This window comes from Lepidochelys kempii, chromosome 7 (assembly GCF_965140265.1).
Source record: "Lepidochelys kempii isolate rLepKem1 chromosome 7, rLepKem1.hap2, whole genome shotgun sequence".
In the NCBI taxonomy this organism is placed as follows: Eukaryota; Metazoa; Chordata; order Testudines; family Cheloniidae; genus Lepidochelys; species Lepidochelys kempii.
This window is the reverse complement of record NC_133262.1, coordinates 30,806,070-30,818,933: the sequence shown is the minus strand read 5'-3', so window position 1 is coordinate 30,818,933 and position 12,864 is coordinate 30,806,070. Positions and strand designations below refer to the sequence as shown.

The 12,864-nt window shown below is 58.9% G+C and overlaps 3 protein-coding genes across 6 annotated transcripts in view; 2 read left to right on the top strand and 1 right to left on the bottom strand.

Annotated features, from left to right (window-relative positions):
- Positions 1-52: 52 nt before the first annotated feature.
- On the bottom strand, positions 53-1,562 carry TRMT112 (tRNA methyltransferase activator subunit 11-2). The gene is made up of 4 exons (XM_073351723.1): positions 1,404-1,562; positions 1,136-1,237; positions 791-883; positions 53-203 (listed from the first exon to the last, which is right to left on the bottom strand). Exons 1-4 carry the CDS (start codon positions 1,482-1,484, stop codon positions 102-104), a joined length of 378 nt encoding a protein of 125 aa, XP_073207824.1. The 5' UTR covers positions 1,485-1,562; the 3' UTR covers positions 53-101.
- Positions 1,563-1,982: 420 nt separating this feature from the next.
- PRDX5 (peroxiredoxin 5) lies at positions 1,983-6,482 on the top strand. Its single transcript, XM_073351720.1, has 6 exons — positions 1,983-2,212; positions 3,709-3,843; positions 4,295-4,426; positions 4,981-5,019; positions 5,500-5,564; positions 6,116-6,482. Exons 1-6 carry the CDS (start codon positions 2,051-2,053, stop codon positions 6,219-6,221), a joined length of 639 nt encoding a protein of 212 aa, XP_073207821.1. The 5' UTR covers positions 1,983-2,050; the 3' UTR covers positions 6,222-6,482.
- A 42-nt stretch (positions 6,483-6,524) lies between these two features.
- The window catches only part of CCDC88B (coiled-coil domain containing 88B), a 29,866-nt gene continuing 23,526 nt past the window's right edge, over positions 6,525-12,864 (top strand). The window contains exons 1-5 of one of the 4 annotated variants that reach the window (XM_073351703.1): positions 6,525-8,778; positions 9,489-9,634; positions 9,926-10,037; positions 10,529-10,598; positions 10,768-10,826. In XM_073351703.1, coding sequence (XP_073207804.1) covers positions 8,404-8,778; positions 9,489-9,634; positions 9,926-10,037; positions 10,529-10,598; positions 10,768-10,826 — 762 coding nt within the window. In that variant the 5' untranslated portion in view covers positions 6,525-8,403. Of the gene's footprint in view, positions 8,779-9,430; positions 9,635-9,925; positions 10,038-10,528; positions 10,599-10,767; positions 10,827-12,864 lie in introns of those variants that run through there. The other 3 variants (XM_073351707.1, XM_073351705.1, XM_073351704.1) reach the window with 3 other exon arrangements.

Below are 12,864 nucleotides of genomic sequence, written 5' to 3'. Positions count from 1 at the left end.
GTCTTCTACTCCCTGTAGAACCCTCCCTCCCCCGCCACACCCTCCCAGCTTAGGGACTCCCTCCCCCACCCCAACCTTCCCAGCTTGGCCATCCTGGCCCTTCACGTCTCCTCCTCGCTCAACAGCATGTTGGGGATGCCCTTGGTGATAGGGAACTCCCGGCCAGAATCAGGGCACTTCAGGATCCCCTCCATCACTTCCACCTATGCAGGGGAGGAAGAAACACAGGTCAGCTGCAGCCTAAAGACAGAGGGATGGGCTGTGCCCTGGCCCTGCCCCATAATGCTGTCAGGGAGGGATGGAACTTCCCCAGAGCACCAGCCCTCCCTTCTCGGTTTTATTTGTTTATTAGGGGTAGGGGTATTTTGCTGCAGTCACTCTTAGCAGCTGGGGAAAAGGCAGGATGAGCCACAGAAGCAAAAGGATCCTGTGAGCCCAGTGCCAGGGCATCTGCTGGACTCTCAGCCCCACAAGAGTGGATTCCAACTTGCAGCTAGAGCAAGGGGAGAATCCCCCACCATCAACACACTCTCACTGCTTGAGGGAGCCCCCGCAATGTCTACATTGGAACATGAGCAGCAGAGGTCCCCCACACTGGGGGATCCCCAATGTCTCTGTGGACTGATAAGTCCCTGGTGTCTTGTGGACCTGTGTGGATAAGGACCTGTGTTTGTAACATGGACCCCGTCATACAACCTCCGCCACAGGTTTGTGGTGCCTGGGAGACGGTGCCCAGCACCAGGCAAGGAGCTGGTGGGGGGCTGTGGACATAGATGGGGGGGTTTCTCACCTCCAGCAGCACGTGATGCACCTTCCTCAGGAAGTCCTCATTGTTCTCGTACTCAGGGGGCAGCTGGTGGGGCAGGTCTGACAGATGGCCCAGCTGTAGGGAGAGGGAGATGAATGTCACAATGCTTGACCCCAGAAGAGAGACTTTGCTCTGATTGACCCAGACGCTCCCTAAAGCCACTTCCCTCTCCAATCCCCACTGTGTCAATCCACGTTGCCCATCTCCTGCCATGACAGCACTCTGGCCCTATGCCTAGGGGCCCCAGCACCCAGGGTGAGCCCCTCCCCCTGCCAAACTCCACCCACCCATGCCCTGGACGCGGCCAGCCCCTCCCCCCATACTCACGCTCTCCGCAGCCTCCACCAGGGCCCCCCACTCCACCTTGGGGATCATCCGCGCCACGAACTCCTGGTTGAAATCCACGTTATTCACTTTCACCTCGGTGGCCTGCGGGGAGGGGGAGGGGGAGGGTCAGTCCGGCTAGACACGGCGGGGGCGGGACCCCCATGGCGGGAGGAAATCAGCCCTACGACGCCCAGACCCAGCGCGGGGGCAGCCCAGGGGGCAGGGTTATGTGGCCTTCTGGTTGCGGGGGGGCGGGAATCGCTGTTACCTGGATACGGAGGGGGAAACCCCCCCCGGGCCGCACCCCCCGCACATGCGAGGTCAGCATGTTGTGCGTCAGCAGCTTCATCCTCGCGCCGCTCCCGGTGTCACAGCCCACCTGCGGAAGCGGTGGGAAGCCAATACTCAGCGACTTCCGGTTCAATTTCCCCCCCCCACACACTATTTCCGGATGCGATGTGCCTACTCAAAGGCGGTTGACAGGGAAACACGGTCCCGAACCTGAGGGTTCCGGGGAGATCCGGAGACAGGGTGCCGGTGTCCGTTGCTCCCCTGGTGCCCCCGCCCCAATGAGGAGGAGAGGAGAATTAGACGCGAAACTAAGGAGTTGATACATGCCAATAGTAGGGAAATCACAAGCAGATTATATTTAAATTAAGAAAATAATATGTGCAAAAAGGAGGAGAAAAACACATTAATCACACCTTATATGTTAATTGTATGCAAATTCAGCGTGCAAACCGCTTGTAATGTCGCCCTGCCAATCAAAATCAAGCTGTATGTAAAGCTGTGTGCAAACCGGCCATGCCAATGAACCACCAATGATATGCAAATGTGATGCAAACCAACCTGTGGGTTGCGGCGCATGGGCGTTCCAGTCCACCCCAAGGTTGGGAGGTCCCCCAGGCCTTTTCCATGGCAACTGTCATTCAGGCGGTCTCCATGGTGACCGCGTGGCGGGGTGTGGCGGGGCTGGGGCTGTTGCGGGCGGGGCGCCCCCCCGGGCCTCCCAGCTCCGAGCCGAGAGGAACCCGGAGGCGCTTCGGTGTCCGAGCAGCTGCCATGGCGCCCGTCAAGGTGAGTCCGGGCGGGGCCGTGAGCGGGACCCCCCAGGGGCCCTCAACCATCCAACCTGCCCCGCCCCTAGCTGGGGACCCCCCCACACACACACACTCAGCCCCAGCGAGCCCCGGCGCAGGGAGCTGGAGAGCCCGATCCCAGGGAGCCCCCTTAAATCAGCCCCCAGCTGGGCCCCGGGGCAGACAACAGGGGCCCCCGAATGGAGGCTCCTGGACAAGCCCCCCTCCAAAATCGGGGCCCCTAGCAGGGCTCCTCCTGGCAGCTCCCCTCTCCAGCTGGGGCCCTGGGCTAGAGAAGAGCCCCCGCCCCTTGGTTTAGCCCCCGATGCCTCCCCCCAACTGGGACCCTTGAAACCTGAGACCATGCCCCCGGTCCCTGAAGCTTGGAGGGTCACTACCCCCTTGTAGGGCCCCCCAGGGCTCTGCCTCACAAGGGAGGGAGTAAACTCAGAGGGGCCGGGGGATGGGGTTGGAACAAGGGAGGCACTGAGCTCCCAACTCCCTCCAAATCTAGAGGGGCAGGGAGAGGTTGGGAGTAGAAAGGGCTGATTTGGGGGGGTGAGTTTAAGGCAGGCTGGGGAAGGGTGAGCAGGGGTGGGGTTGAGAGTTGGAGGAGGAGTTAGGCTGTAGAGGGGGGAGCTAGGTTATGGGGTGAGATGGGAAGCAGGAGATGGGGGTTGGGAGGTAGGTGGGGTCAGAGGGAGCTGGATTGTGGGGGACGGGAAACGGGGTAGAGGCTGGGGGTGTGAGCTGGGGATGCTGGGTTAGTGGTAAGGGAGTAGTGGGAGGCAGGGGTAGGATGCAGGGAAGATGGGGATTGGTTGGGGTTGTGGGAGCTGGGTTGTGGGGGGAGGAGGAGCAGGCCGGGGAGGGAGGATGGTTGGTTGTGAAGGGGGGTACACAGCAGCCCAGAAAGTTGGGGCTGTGGGCATGGCAGGCAGGGAACTGCAGGAGGTGTCCAACTCATGGGCTTGAGTAATCAGTTTGGAAACTCCAAAGTAGGAGTGCTGAATCACTGAGTCTCTCTCCTGTGGAGCTCCCCTCACAGATTGTAGTTACAACACCCGCCCCAGACACAATTGAGGGGGGCACACAGGGCTCTCCTGCTCCCCAGCTATGGAGAGGCTCATCTCAGGCTTTATGCATCAGCTGGAGGCTTGTCTTTGCCCCCTCCTAGTGCTGGGGATGGGGGTTTCAAGGCAGGAAGCTGGCTAGGTGACTGGGAAGGGAGACCCCCCCACACTCATTAGTCAGCTGCTTGAGGCCCCCATCTGCATCTGTTCTGGTCATGCCCTGTTGGCACTGGGGCAGGGGTGGGGGGGTTGTAGCTGGGGCAAGAGGAACCAGCTCCCAGGTGGAATTCTAGAGCTGAGGTAGCCCCTCCCCCTGCATTGGGGGGGTGGGACAGAGGCCCTGTGGGGGTCTGGCATAGACTTGACCTGGGCAAGGGGACTTGGCTAGGCCTCCCCCAGCTCTCACCCCCTGTGCCCGCAGGTCGGAGACAAGCTGCCCAGTGTGGAGGTGTATGAGGGGGACCCCGGCACCAAGGTGGATGTGGCAGCACTCTTCAAGGGCAAGAAAGGGATTCTCTTCGGGGTGCCTGGTGCCTTCACCCCTGGCTGCTCCAAGGTGAGGCATGGAGACCTCCTCCCCTCTGCAGTGCGTCCTTCCTCTCCCCCCACTACCCTACCCATTTTAGAACACACACACCAACTCCAGAGCATCCCCCCCAACTTTGCAACCCCTATCCTAGAGCACCCTCCCCCATGCTAGAATGGCCCCTCACATGCCCTGTTCCCTGAAACCCCCCATCCCAGAGTTCACTCACTCCCCTCCTCAGAGTATCCCCCACCCCACCCAGCTCCCCAGAATTCATCCACCAGAGCATCCCTTCCACCATCCGATCCCTGGGGCAAGGGAGCCACAGTGTGGACTGGAAAAGGGACACATTTGTGAGCTCTGTGTGTCCTTGCATGCCGGGGCTGCCCAGCTCCCTCCTTGGATCCCTGGGCTGGTGTCTGATGCTCCCCCTCCCCCACCCAGCATGTTAAGGAACTAATGCTCTTCCTACCCCCCTCAGACCCACTTGCCAGGCTACGTGGAGCAGGCGGGGGCGCTGAAGGCCAAGGGCGTGGAGCTGATCGCCTGCCTGGCTGTGAACGATGTCTTCGTCATGAGCGAGTGGGGCAAGGCCCATGGGGCCCAGGGCAAGGTGAGCCAGGGAGAGAGCGGGGCAAGGCCCCTGGGGCCCAGGGCAAGGGGAGTGAAGGGAGGGTAAGGCGGGGGAGTGTGTGTGTGTGTGTGTGTGTGGAGGGAGGGGGGTCGAGCTATTGCACCCAGGGTGAGGGGTCCACACAGCCCAGGGGAATGTGGAGAATCCCAGGGACCATAGGAAGGGGAATGCAGAAGGTGGGACTAGGGGACCCAGGGCAGGGGGAGTGAGCGGGGGTCGAGGCCCAGGGCAGTGTCCTTATAGGGGGTTTATGGTGCTGAGCCTTAGAGAAAGGGGAGGAGTCTTCTCTCCTCAACTCAGCAGCACCCTAACCCCAAGGCTGCAGGAGCCCTGCCCCCACCCCTGCAGGGAGTGGGTGACTTCCAGGCAGCAGTGAGCACTTCCCTTCCTCGTAGGAGCTGTTGGTTATGCAAGGGGGCATCTGTAGGTTGTGTAACTTCAGGAGTGGGTGTGGCCCTTGCCACTCCTACCCTGCTGCCACCTCACAGGTGCCTCGTCACTGGTTCCCTAACCCTTTCCCCCTCCCCGCTCAGGTGTCGATGCTGGCTGACCCCACCGGAGCCTTTGGAAAGGTAACGCCCCACCCCCCCAACCCATGCCCAGCTGGGGGTATCCTCCTCGTGGATCAGGATCAGTCCCAGTCTCTACCTACCCACATGTCTGTGTATCAGTCCTTGGTCCTTCCCCTCCTAACCAGCTCGACAGCCCAGAATCAGGGCCCCTACCCTCTGGCCAGTCCTCTTTCCCACCCCACCATGTGCCTGTCCCCTCCTCTGCTCCTCCCCTACCCACTGTGTCAGATCCAGCTCTGGGACAGTGGGGGATGGGGCAGTGGAACCCCATCCCCTATTAGAGGCATCCAGGATTCTGTCCCTCCAGTGCCACCTCCCTGACACCGACAACAGGGGCTGGGTTGGGGTCAAAGGGCATCTGAGGACCAGGCAGCTCCAGAGGTGAAGGGTCTTTTGTGGAGGGCAGTTCCTCGGCTGTGTCATCTGCCTTGGGGTGGGACCCTGTCTGACCCCCCCCCTTGCTTTCCCTTTCTCCCCTAGGCTACGGAGCTGCTGCTGGACAAGGAGCCCCTGCGTGACCTCTTTGGGACCAACCGCTGCAAAAGGTAAAGCAGTGGGCTCCCTACCCCCCCAGCAGCCTCTGGGGATACCCCCCCGGGGGAGAGCTGGGGTTCCCTGTCTGTACAGGCGAGGGATAGGCATGGGGATGAGTGTTAGGAGCTCAGAGGGGAGAGGATGCACCCCTGCAGCTACAACTATGGGCCTCTGGGGTATCCCCTTTGCTGGGGTGGGGAAGGAAATGAAGTCCTCCTCTCCATCTCCATGGGAAAACCTGGGAGAGGTAAAGCCCCCCTGGCTATATCCCCACATTGATACCCCCAACCCTCCCTTCTCCATGATGGGGGCAGGGGCCACTAGGAGATGTGGGAGGGAGCCCTGGCTCTGTCCTCACACTGAATCCCCAATCTCCCCCCTGGGTTCTCCATGGTGGTGGACGATAGGGTGGGGAGTCCTGGAGGGATGAGAGGGGAACCCCTGGAGGGCAGGGGAGGGGGAGCCCCCAATGTGTTCTCACCCTGACCCCTCCCAGGTTTTCTGTGGTGGAGGCTGGCATGGCGGGAGGGGAGCCTGGCACTCACACCCCCATCTATCTCAGGTTCTCCATGGTGCTGGAGGATGGCGTGGTGAAGGCTCTCAACGTGGAGGAGGATGGAACAGGGCTGACCTGCAGCCTGGCCAACCACATTCTGTCTCAGCTCTGAGCACCAGCATGCCAGGGTCCCTCCTGCTGCTGCTTCCCCCTGCCCCCCCCTCGTCCCCCGCCCGCCCTAGGAGCGGGGCAGCGCAGCATCCTTTCCCAGCATGATATGATGGTCTCCCTCCTGCGGGAGGGGGGGCTGTGCTCTTGCTGCTACTCCTGCTGTCATGGGTTTGGCCTCTAGGGGGCACTCGTGCCCTGGTGGTGGTGTACTGCCCCACCATGCTGTGTATCAACCTGGAATAAATGGCTCTTGCCAGCCCTGCCTGCTGTGTCTCTGCTGGGGGTGTGGGGGAGGGGGAAGCTATAGACAGGGCGGGGGGAAAGCAAGGGAGTGATCCAGACCCCAGTTTTATCCTGCTCAGCCCTCCTGCCCATGCTTCCTGCACATCGTCTGTGTCCGCCCCCCCCCCCCCCCGCATCTCATAATCCTCTCTTGAGTGCAGAATAAACAGCCGGGGGGGGGGGTCAGGGGCTACACAAGCAGAGGTAGATTGCTCCAGTGTGTGGGGAGTGTCTGTGCCCTAGAGATGGGGTGGGGGAGATCTCTGGGAGCGTTGCTGAATCAAGAGGGGAGGGTTCCTGCTGCTGTGATTTCCCTGCCACGGGTGGGTGGTCATAGGACATCCCCCTCCCCTGGGGTGCCTCTCCCCAGGGTCTCTGATTTGCTGAGCTGGGGCTGGCACTGGGTCCCCCTGGAGTCTCGCTCTCCCCTAGCCCTGGGTCAGAGGGTCACAAGATCTAGGCTAGGCCCCCTGGACTTGAAGTGGGGAATGGGACTCAGCACCTCCCGCCCCTGCCCCAAAGCAGGACCCCACTGACCACTCCTAAGCAGGATCTCTGGTGTGGGCCCCAGCATGGCCACAAGGGGGCGCTTGTGCTCCAGCAAACCCCAAGCTGGTCCCATGTTTGGTGTGAGGGGGAAAGGGGCGGAGGGATCTTGGAAATTACCCGTCCTGTGCTAGAATTCTCTCCCTGCAATGCCCTGGCTCCACTCCCCTATGTCTACCCAGGCCAGGAACCCTGACTACTCCCAGCTCTCCACCTCCCCCAGAGTGAGAACACCGGCCTCTTTCCCCCTCAGGCCAGGAACCCCAACTTCCCCCACCCCTCTAGCCCATGAGATCCAGCCCCCTACTTTTCCCAGAGTGGGAGGCTTGAGATTCTTACCCCTGCCCCATGTTCAGGCCTCCCTACCTTCCGACCCCAAGGGCAGGAGCTCAGGTTTCTTCCCCCACCCATTGGCTGTGCAGGGGGTCCTGGCTCCTTCCCAGAAATGAAATCTGAGCCAGGACAATGCACAATGTTGGGGGCAGCTTTCCCGCCGCTCACAGCAGCAGGGGGCACAGGTTGTTCACCTGCGGCTGCACTGCCACCAGCATGGGGAGCAGATTTGCCTCTGACCTAAAATAATTTATGAGGTGTATTATGGGTCCAAGTTCAGAGCCCTTGTCAGGCTGGGTGCTGCACAGACCCCTGCCCCCCAACCAAGAGTGGGCCCCCACCCATTGAGCCAGCCACTGCAGACATATAAGGAGCAGGATGTGAATCAGTTGGAGACCCATCCCCTTGAATTGGGGGTTCAGAGCAAGCCCCCCCAACCTAGCAGCATTGTGGTACTGGGAAATAGAGCAGAGAGACTCTTGGGGGGCTATTAAGTGGGGTTTAGGAGAAAGGGGCTCAGTGGTGGGATCTGAGAGCCATGTCCTGGAGGGCTGCTGTGTTGCTCCCCCCATCACAAGGATGTGGGGTGCTGAAAGGCAGTACAGCTGTCACCTACGGGGCACAGTGGGTCTCCCCACCACTGGATGATGGCAGGATCTGACCAGGAACGATGCCTATAGGTTTATACTGGGGAGAGGTGGTGGTGTCGAGGGGGTCCACCACACACACTCTCGATTAAGGAAAGGAGCCAGTCCTGCCCTGACATGGTTGGGAGAGTGGTGCCCATCACCTCCACTCTAGGTTTGCTCCATGGCTGTTGATTGTTGTGGCCCTTCCTCCAGGGCAGGGCCGTAGTTGGAATCAAGATGCTGGGCTAGATGGGCCCAAGGGGCTGATCTGGAGGGGGTGAAGCAGGATACTGATCTAGATGGGTCTGATCTCAGCAGGAGTCGGATGAGATACTGGCCAGATGGGCCTATGGATCTGATCTAGAGTAGGGGAAAGGTGGGATACTGGGGTAGATGGGCCAATTGGGAGAGGTCCCCAATTCCCCCCAAGCTGGGGGTGGGGAGAGACCTACCGGCAGCTTTCAGGGGGTTTCCCTCCTCCCACCCACAGCAGGTCTGCTGTGGGTGCTGGTTTCCTGGCGTCCGTGCAGGCCCCCCCCACTCCCCAGCCGCTCCCCACCCTCTGATTGCGGAAGTTCCTCTTTGCGCAGCGCAGAAAACCAGAGCAGGGGGAGCCTGGCTGGGGTGGGGGGGAGCGGACGCACCTGTGTGCAGGGGCCCTCTTTGTGGGACCCGCACCAACCACAGAGACCCAAGCAGAGGATGGATGGGGACGGGCGTGCCTTGGAGAGCCTGGGGGTCTTTGTCTCAGGTCCCCTTGTCACATGGGTGAGTGTTGCTGGGAGAGGGGCGCTGTGTCTCTCTGGGGAGGGATGGGAGCCGTTTCCTGGGCAGAGCTGTGCCCCTTGGGGGAGAGGGAGCAATGCCCTTGCGGGGAGCTGTGCCGAGGCAGGGATAGAACCGTACAGAATCCTGCCCTCCCACACCCTGCTGAGCCACCCGCAATTGGGACACTGTACCTGCCCCTCTAGCAATGGGGTGGAGAGGGGGCTGGGGTGAGGAGGGAGGGGATCAGGGGTTGGGGGTTAAATGAGATGAGGTGGAGGAAGCTGGAAAAGTTGGGGTGAATGGGCGCTTGGGGTGAGCTGGGGGGTTAGAAGTGAGTTGAGGGTTTGGGCTGAGGTGGGGGTGGTCTGTGGGGAGAGGGAGGAAGGACCCACCCCCAAGGCTGGTGTGGGGGAGGCACGAGCCCCAGAAGGGCTGGGGCCCTCCCCGACACCCTGGCCCTGACACCCTGGGCTGGGCCCGGCCTCCCACAGACAGCTTGGAAACGGGCGTGGGGGAGGGAAGCACATCCTGTGTGCACTGTGAGGGGCAGGGCAGGAGCCTCCATAGGACCCCTGGCTCGTAGGGGTGGGGACCTTGGGCCCGGGGGGAGAGTGAGCAGGGACCCCCTGGAGTGGGGGCACTGGTGTCAGGCCCTGCCAGGCCCAGGTCAGGGAGGGGCAATAACAGCGCTGCCTGTCTCTGCTCCCCAGGTGCGGACGCTGGAGAACCTGGTGCCCCTGGGGTGGATGCAGGACGAACCCCAAAGCCCCAGTGCCCCAGACAGGCAGGCGAGGGCCCGGGAGTATTTCCTGCACCTGGTAGATGGAGCCTTCCTCACCCAAGTCATGGGGCTGATGTGAGTGATGGGCAGTGAGGAAGGGGGAACGTAGGTGGGGCCCAGCTGGGAGGCAGTGGGGGGTTTGGGCTTTATTGTGGGGCTCAGCTGGGGGGCCATGAGGAGGGTCTGGGCTCTGTTGGTGGGACCAGCTGGGCAGGCAGTGGGGGACCTAGGCTGTGTTGGGAGGGCTTCTGGGCCGTGTTGGGGGGCCCAGCAGGGGAGCAGTGGGGGGACTCTCAACTGTGCTTGAGGGGCCCAAATGGGGGGCCCAGGCTGTGTTGTACGGCCCATTCCTTTTATTCCCCTCAGCAGAGACCCGACCTCTTGGCGTGCCCGGCCACCCCAGAGCCAGCAGGGTGACGAGAGGCTGCGACTCCAGACCCTACATGCCCTGCTGCAGCAGCTTCGTGCTTTCTACCAGGTGGGGGTGCTGAGATGGGGGGCAGCACGCCCAGGGAGTGAACCTCTGTCCCCTGGGGCGTGGAGTGGCTGGGGGTCTGAGGAGCATGCTTGGGTCTGCCTCACCCCCTTCTGCCTGCCTACACTTGTGCTCTCATATGTGCACGCTTGTGTCTCTGCCGGCAGTGCACTTTCACACGCTCACATTTGCACACTTGTGTCTGTGCACACTCATGCTCTCGTGTTTGTGGGCCTGCTGCCCCAGCTACGTGCACAGGGAGCTGTTCCTCTCTCACCTCTGTAATGTGCAATCCACAGGGGCAGGCAGGAAGGGGAAGTGGTTAGCATCTGTGCAGCTCCTGACACACAGCTGAGGGAGTCACTCACCCAATAGTGACACTCAGGGAGCTCCTCCAGGGGGTATGGGGCAGACGCAGGGGGAATCCCCCTCCTGAACCCCTCCCAGTAGTCAAAGCTTCTTGACACCCAACCTCTGATCTTTGACCTTTGCAGGATGATCTGCAGCAGCTGATTCTAATGACTCCCCCTAATGTGCAGCTTCTCGCCAGAGACCCCCTGACAGGTAACTGTTTGGAGGGGCAGTACTGGACTCAATGGACCCATAGGTCTGGTCCTTTCTGAGGAGCTGGAGAGGTGGGATACTGGGCGGGATGGGCCCAGGGTCTAATCCCCTGGAGGGGGGGAAGGGGTCTGTCTCTGGCCGTATTCAACCTTCCCTCCCACTGTCTTAGAGCAGGGCATCGAGGAGATGCGGAAGCTGCTGCTGCTGCTGCTGGGGGCTGCCGTGCAGGTACGTGGAGGGTATAGGGGTAGGGGAGGAGGGTCTGTGCAGCCAGCACTACCTGGTGTCTCCCTGTGCCCCCCAGTAGCGCCTCTGGCTGGCTGGGACGTAGAGCAGCCTTCAATGGGGACTATGGGTTAATGCAAATTTCCTCCCAGTGTTAGGGGTATCATGGATTTCAAGGCCAGAAGAGCCCACTGTGATCATTCAGTCTGGCCTCCTGTCTAGCACAGGCCAGAGGCTGGCCCTGAAACAATTCCTGGTTGAACTTACCGAGCAGATCATACAGAACAACATCCAGTCATGGTCAGGGCCTACCCTCAACCAAATGTTGCCCCAGGCAAGGAGCAACTTCGCCCTTCTTTTGTTAAACTTTTGGGTGCCACTAGTCCTCCTTTTCTTTTTGCGAATACAGACTAACACGGCTGCTACTCTGAAACCTGTTATTTTTTACTGCATTTGTAGCCCATTTAATGACTTTGATGCATGCTTTGCATGCATGATTTATCCCTGTCATATAAGAGGATCAGTTTGCACACTAGAATCTGTAAAGCTGTATTTATTCATGCCATATATAAGCAAATAAAAAATAATAATTTCTTCTAAATTTACAGTAGCTTTTTAATTTTAAGAATAACTGAAGTGTACTAACATCAAGAAATTGAACTGTGCCCCAACATTGGGAGGACCAGTATTAAATAGGGTTCCAGCAGGTGACAGGCTTAGAATTTTAACCCTCGCCCTTTAGTTCAAAAGGTCACTTCTCTTGCCTTCATTTGTCCAAACCTTTCTTTGATGGACACTCAAGTAGTGTCAACGAGTGAGCAAAAAAACCTCCCTCTTGAATTTTTCTTCTGAGTTTCCCATCACCTCATCTCTGCCCTCATAACCAGACTGTCACTTCTTCTAATGAATACGAGTTTTCTTGAAGACAGGCTCAACTCCTAAGTTTTCTGCCATTTCTTTGGCAGCAGTGATGGCATCTTCAAATCCATTGTCTCTGTCGACCACGACGAAATCAAGGAAGATTCTTGTCAAAGTAGTAGCATTTCAATGTCCATCGACTGAGTTTGCAATGCCTTGCTTACAACGTTTGCTTGGAACAGGATATTGTGCCAAACTACAGTTGAGACCAGCAATTGGAAGTCAGTGATCTGGTTTGCCAGGCTTTGCTCCTCGTGTCAGATTCCAGCCTTGGCTTTACTCAACTGCACCAGTTCCATGAGGGTGTTGTAAACCTCAGTCACTTGGTACCTCACTGGCCTTACACTGTCAATGCGGCTCTCTCAGAGAATGTCACTTAGCAGCTTCACGGTCAGATTTGTAACATTGTCTGTGAGGATCTTCCACCTGATAGTTGGTGCTGAAAAGAGGACATATATCCTTTGCAGTGCTCCAAAGAGAGAGACTGAATCTAAAGAAGATGACACTGCATCTGACACAACCAGGTTGAGCCACAAGGCACAAAGAAAGCTCTTGGATTCAGTGCAAGGATCCTTGCGTGGACACCACAGTTTCTTCCCTTCACCTTCGTGCCGTTGTCACAATATCACAGCTGGGCTCTGACTTCACTTCAATTCCTTCTTATATTTCAGACTGACTGACTGGTAACAACCCGCCCCTTGTACGCCCACGAGGGCAGGGCTGACAGCATTCTTGGAGGGTCGAGGAAAATGAATCCACAGACAGAATATCTGAAACATTTTACTTCAAACATTCTATTTTCCCTTTTGTCGCTAACAACAAAAACAGCCCCCCAAGCCCGGTGCCCCCCAAGCCCAGCACCCTAGGCAGTCACCTGCCCCTAAATCAGGCCCTGGTTGTGGTTTAAACATTGTCAGTGATGGAGAATCCACCATAGCCCTTGGCAAGTTGTCCCCATAGTTAATTCCCCTCACTGGCACAAATTTACACCTTATTTCCAGTCTGAATTTGTCCAGCTTCAATTTCCTGCCACTGGACCATGTTAGACCTTTGGCTGCTAGGTTGAAGAGCCCTTTATTAAATATGTGTTCCCCATGTAGGAACCTCTAGACTGGGATCAAGT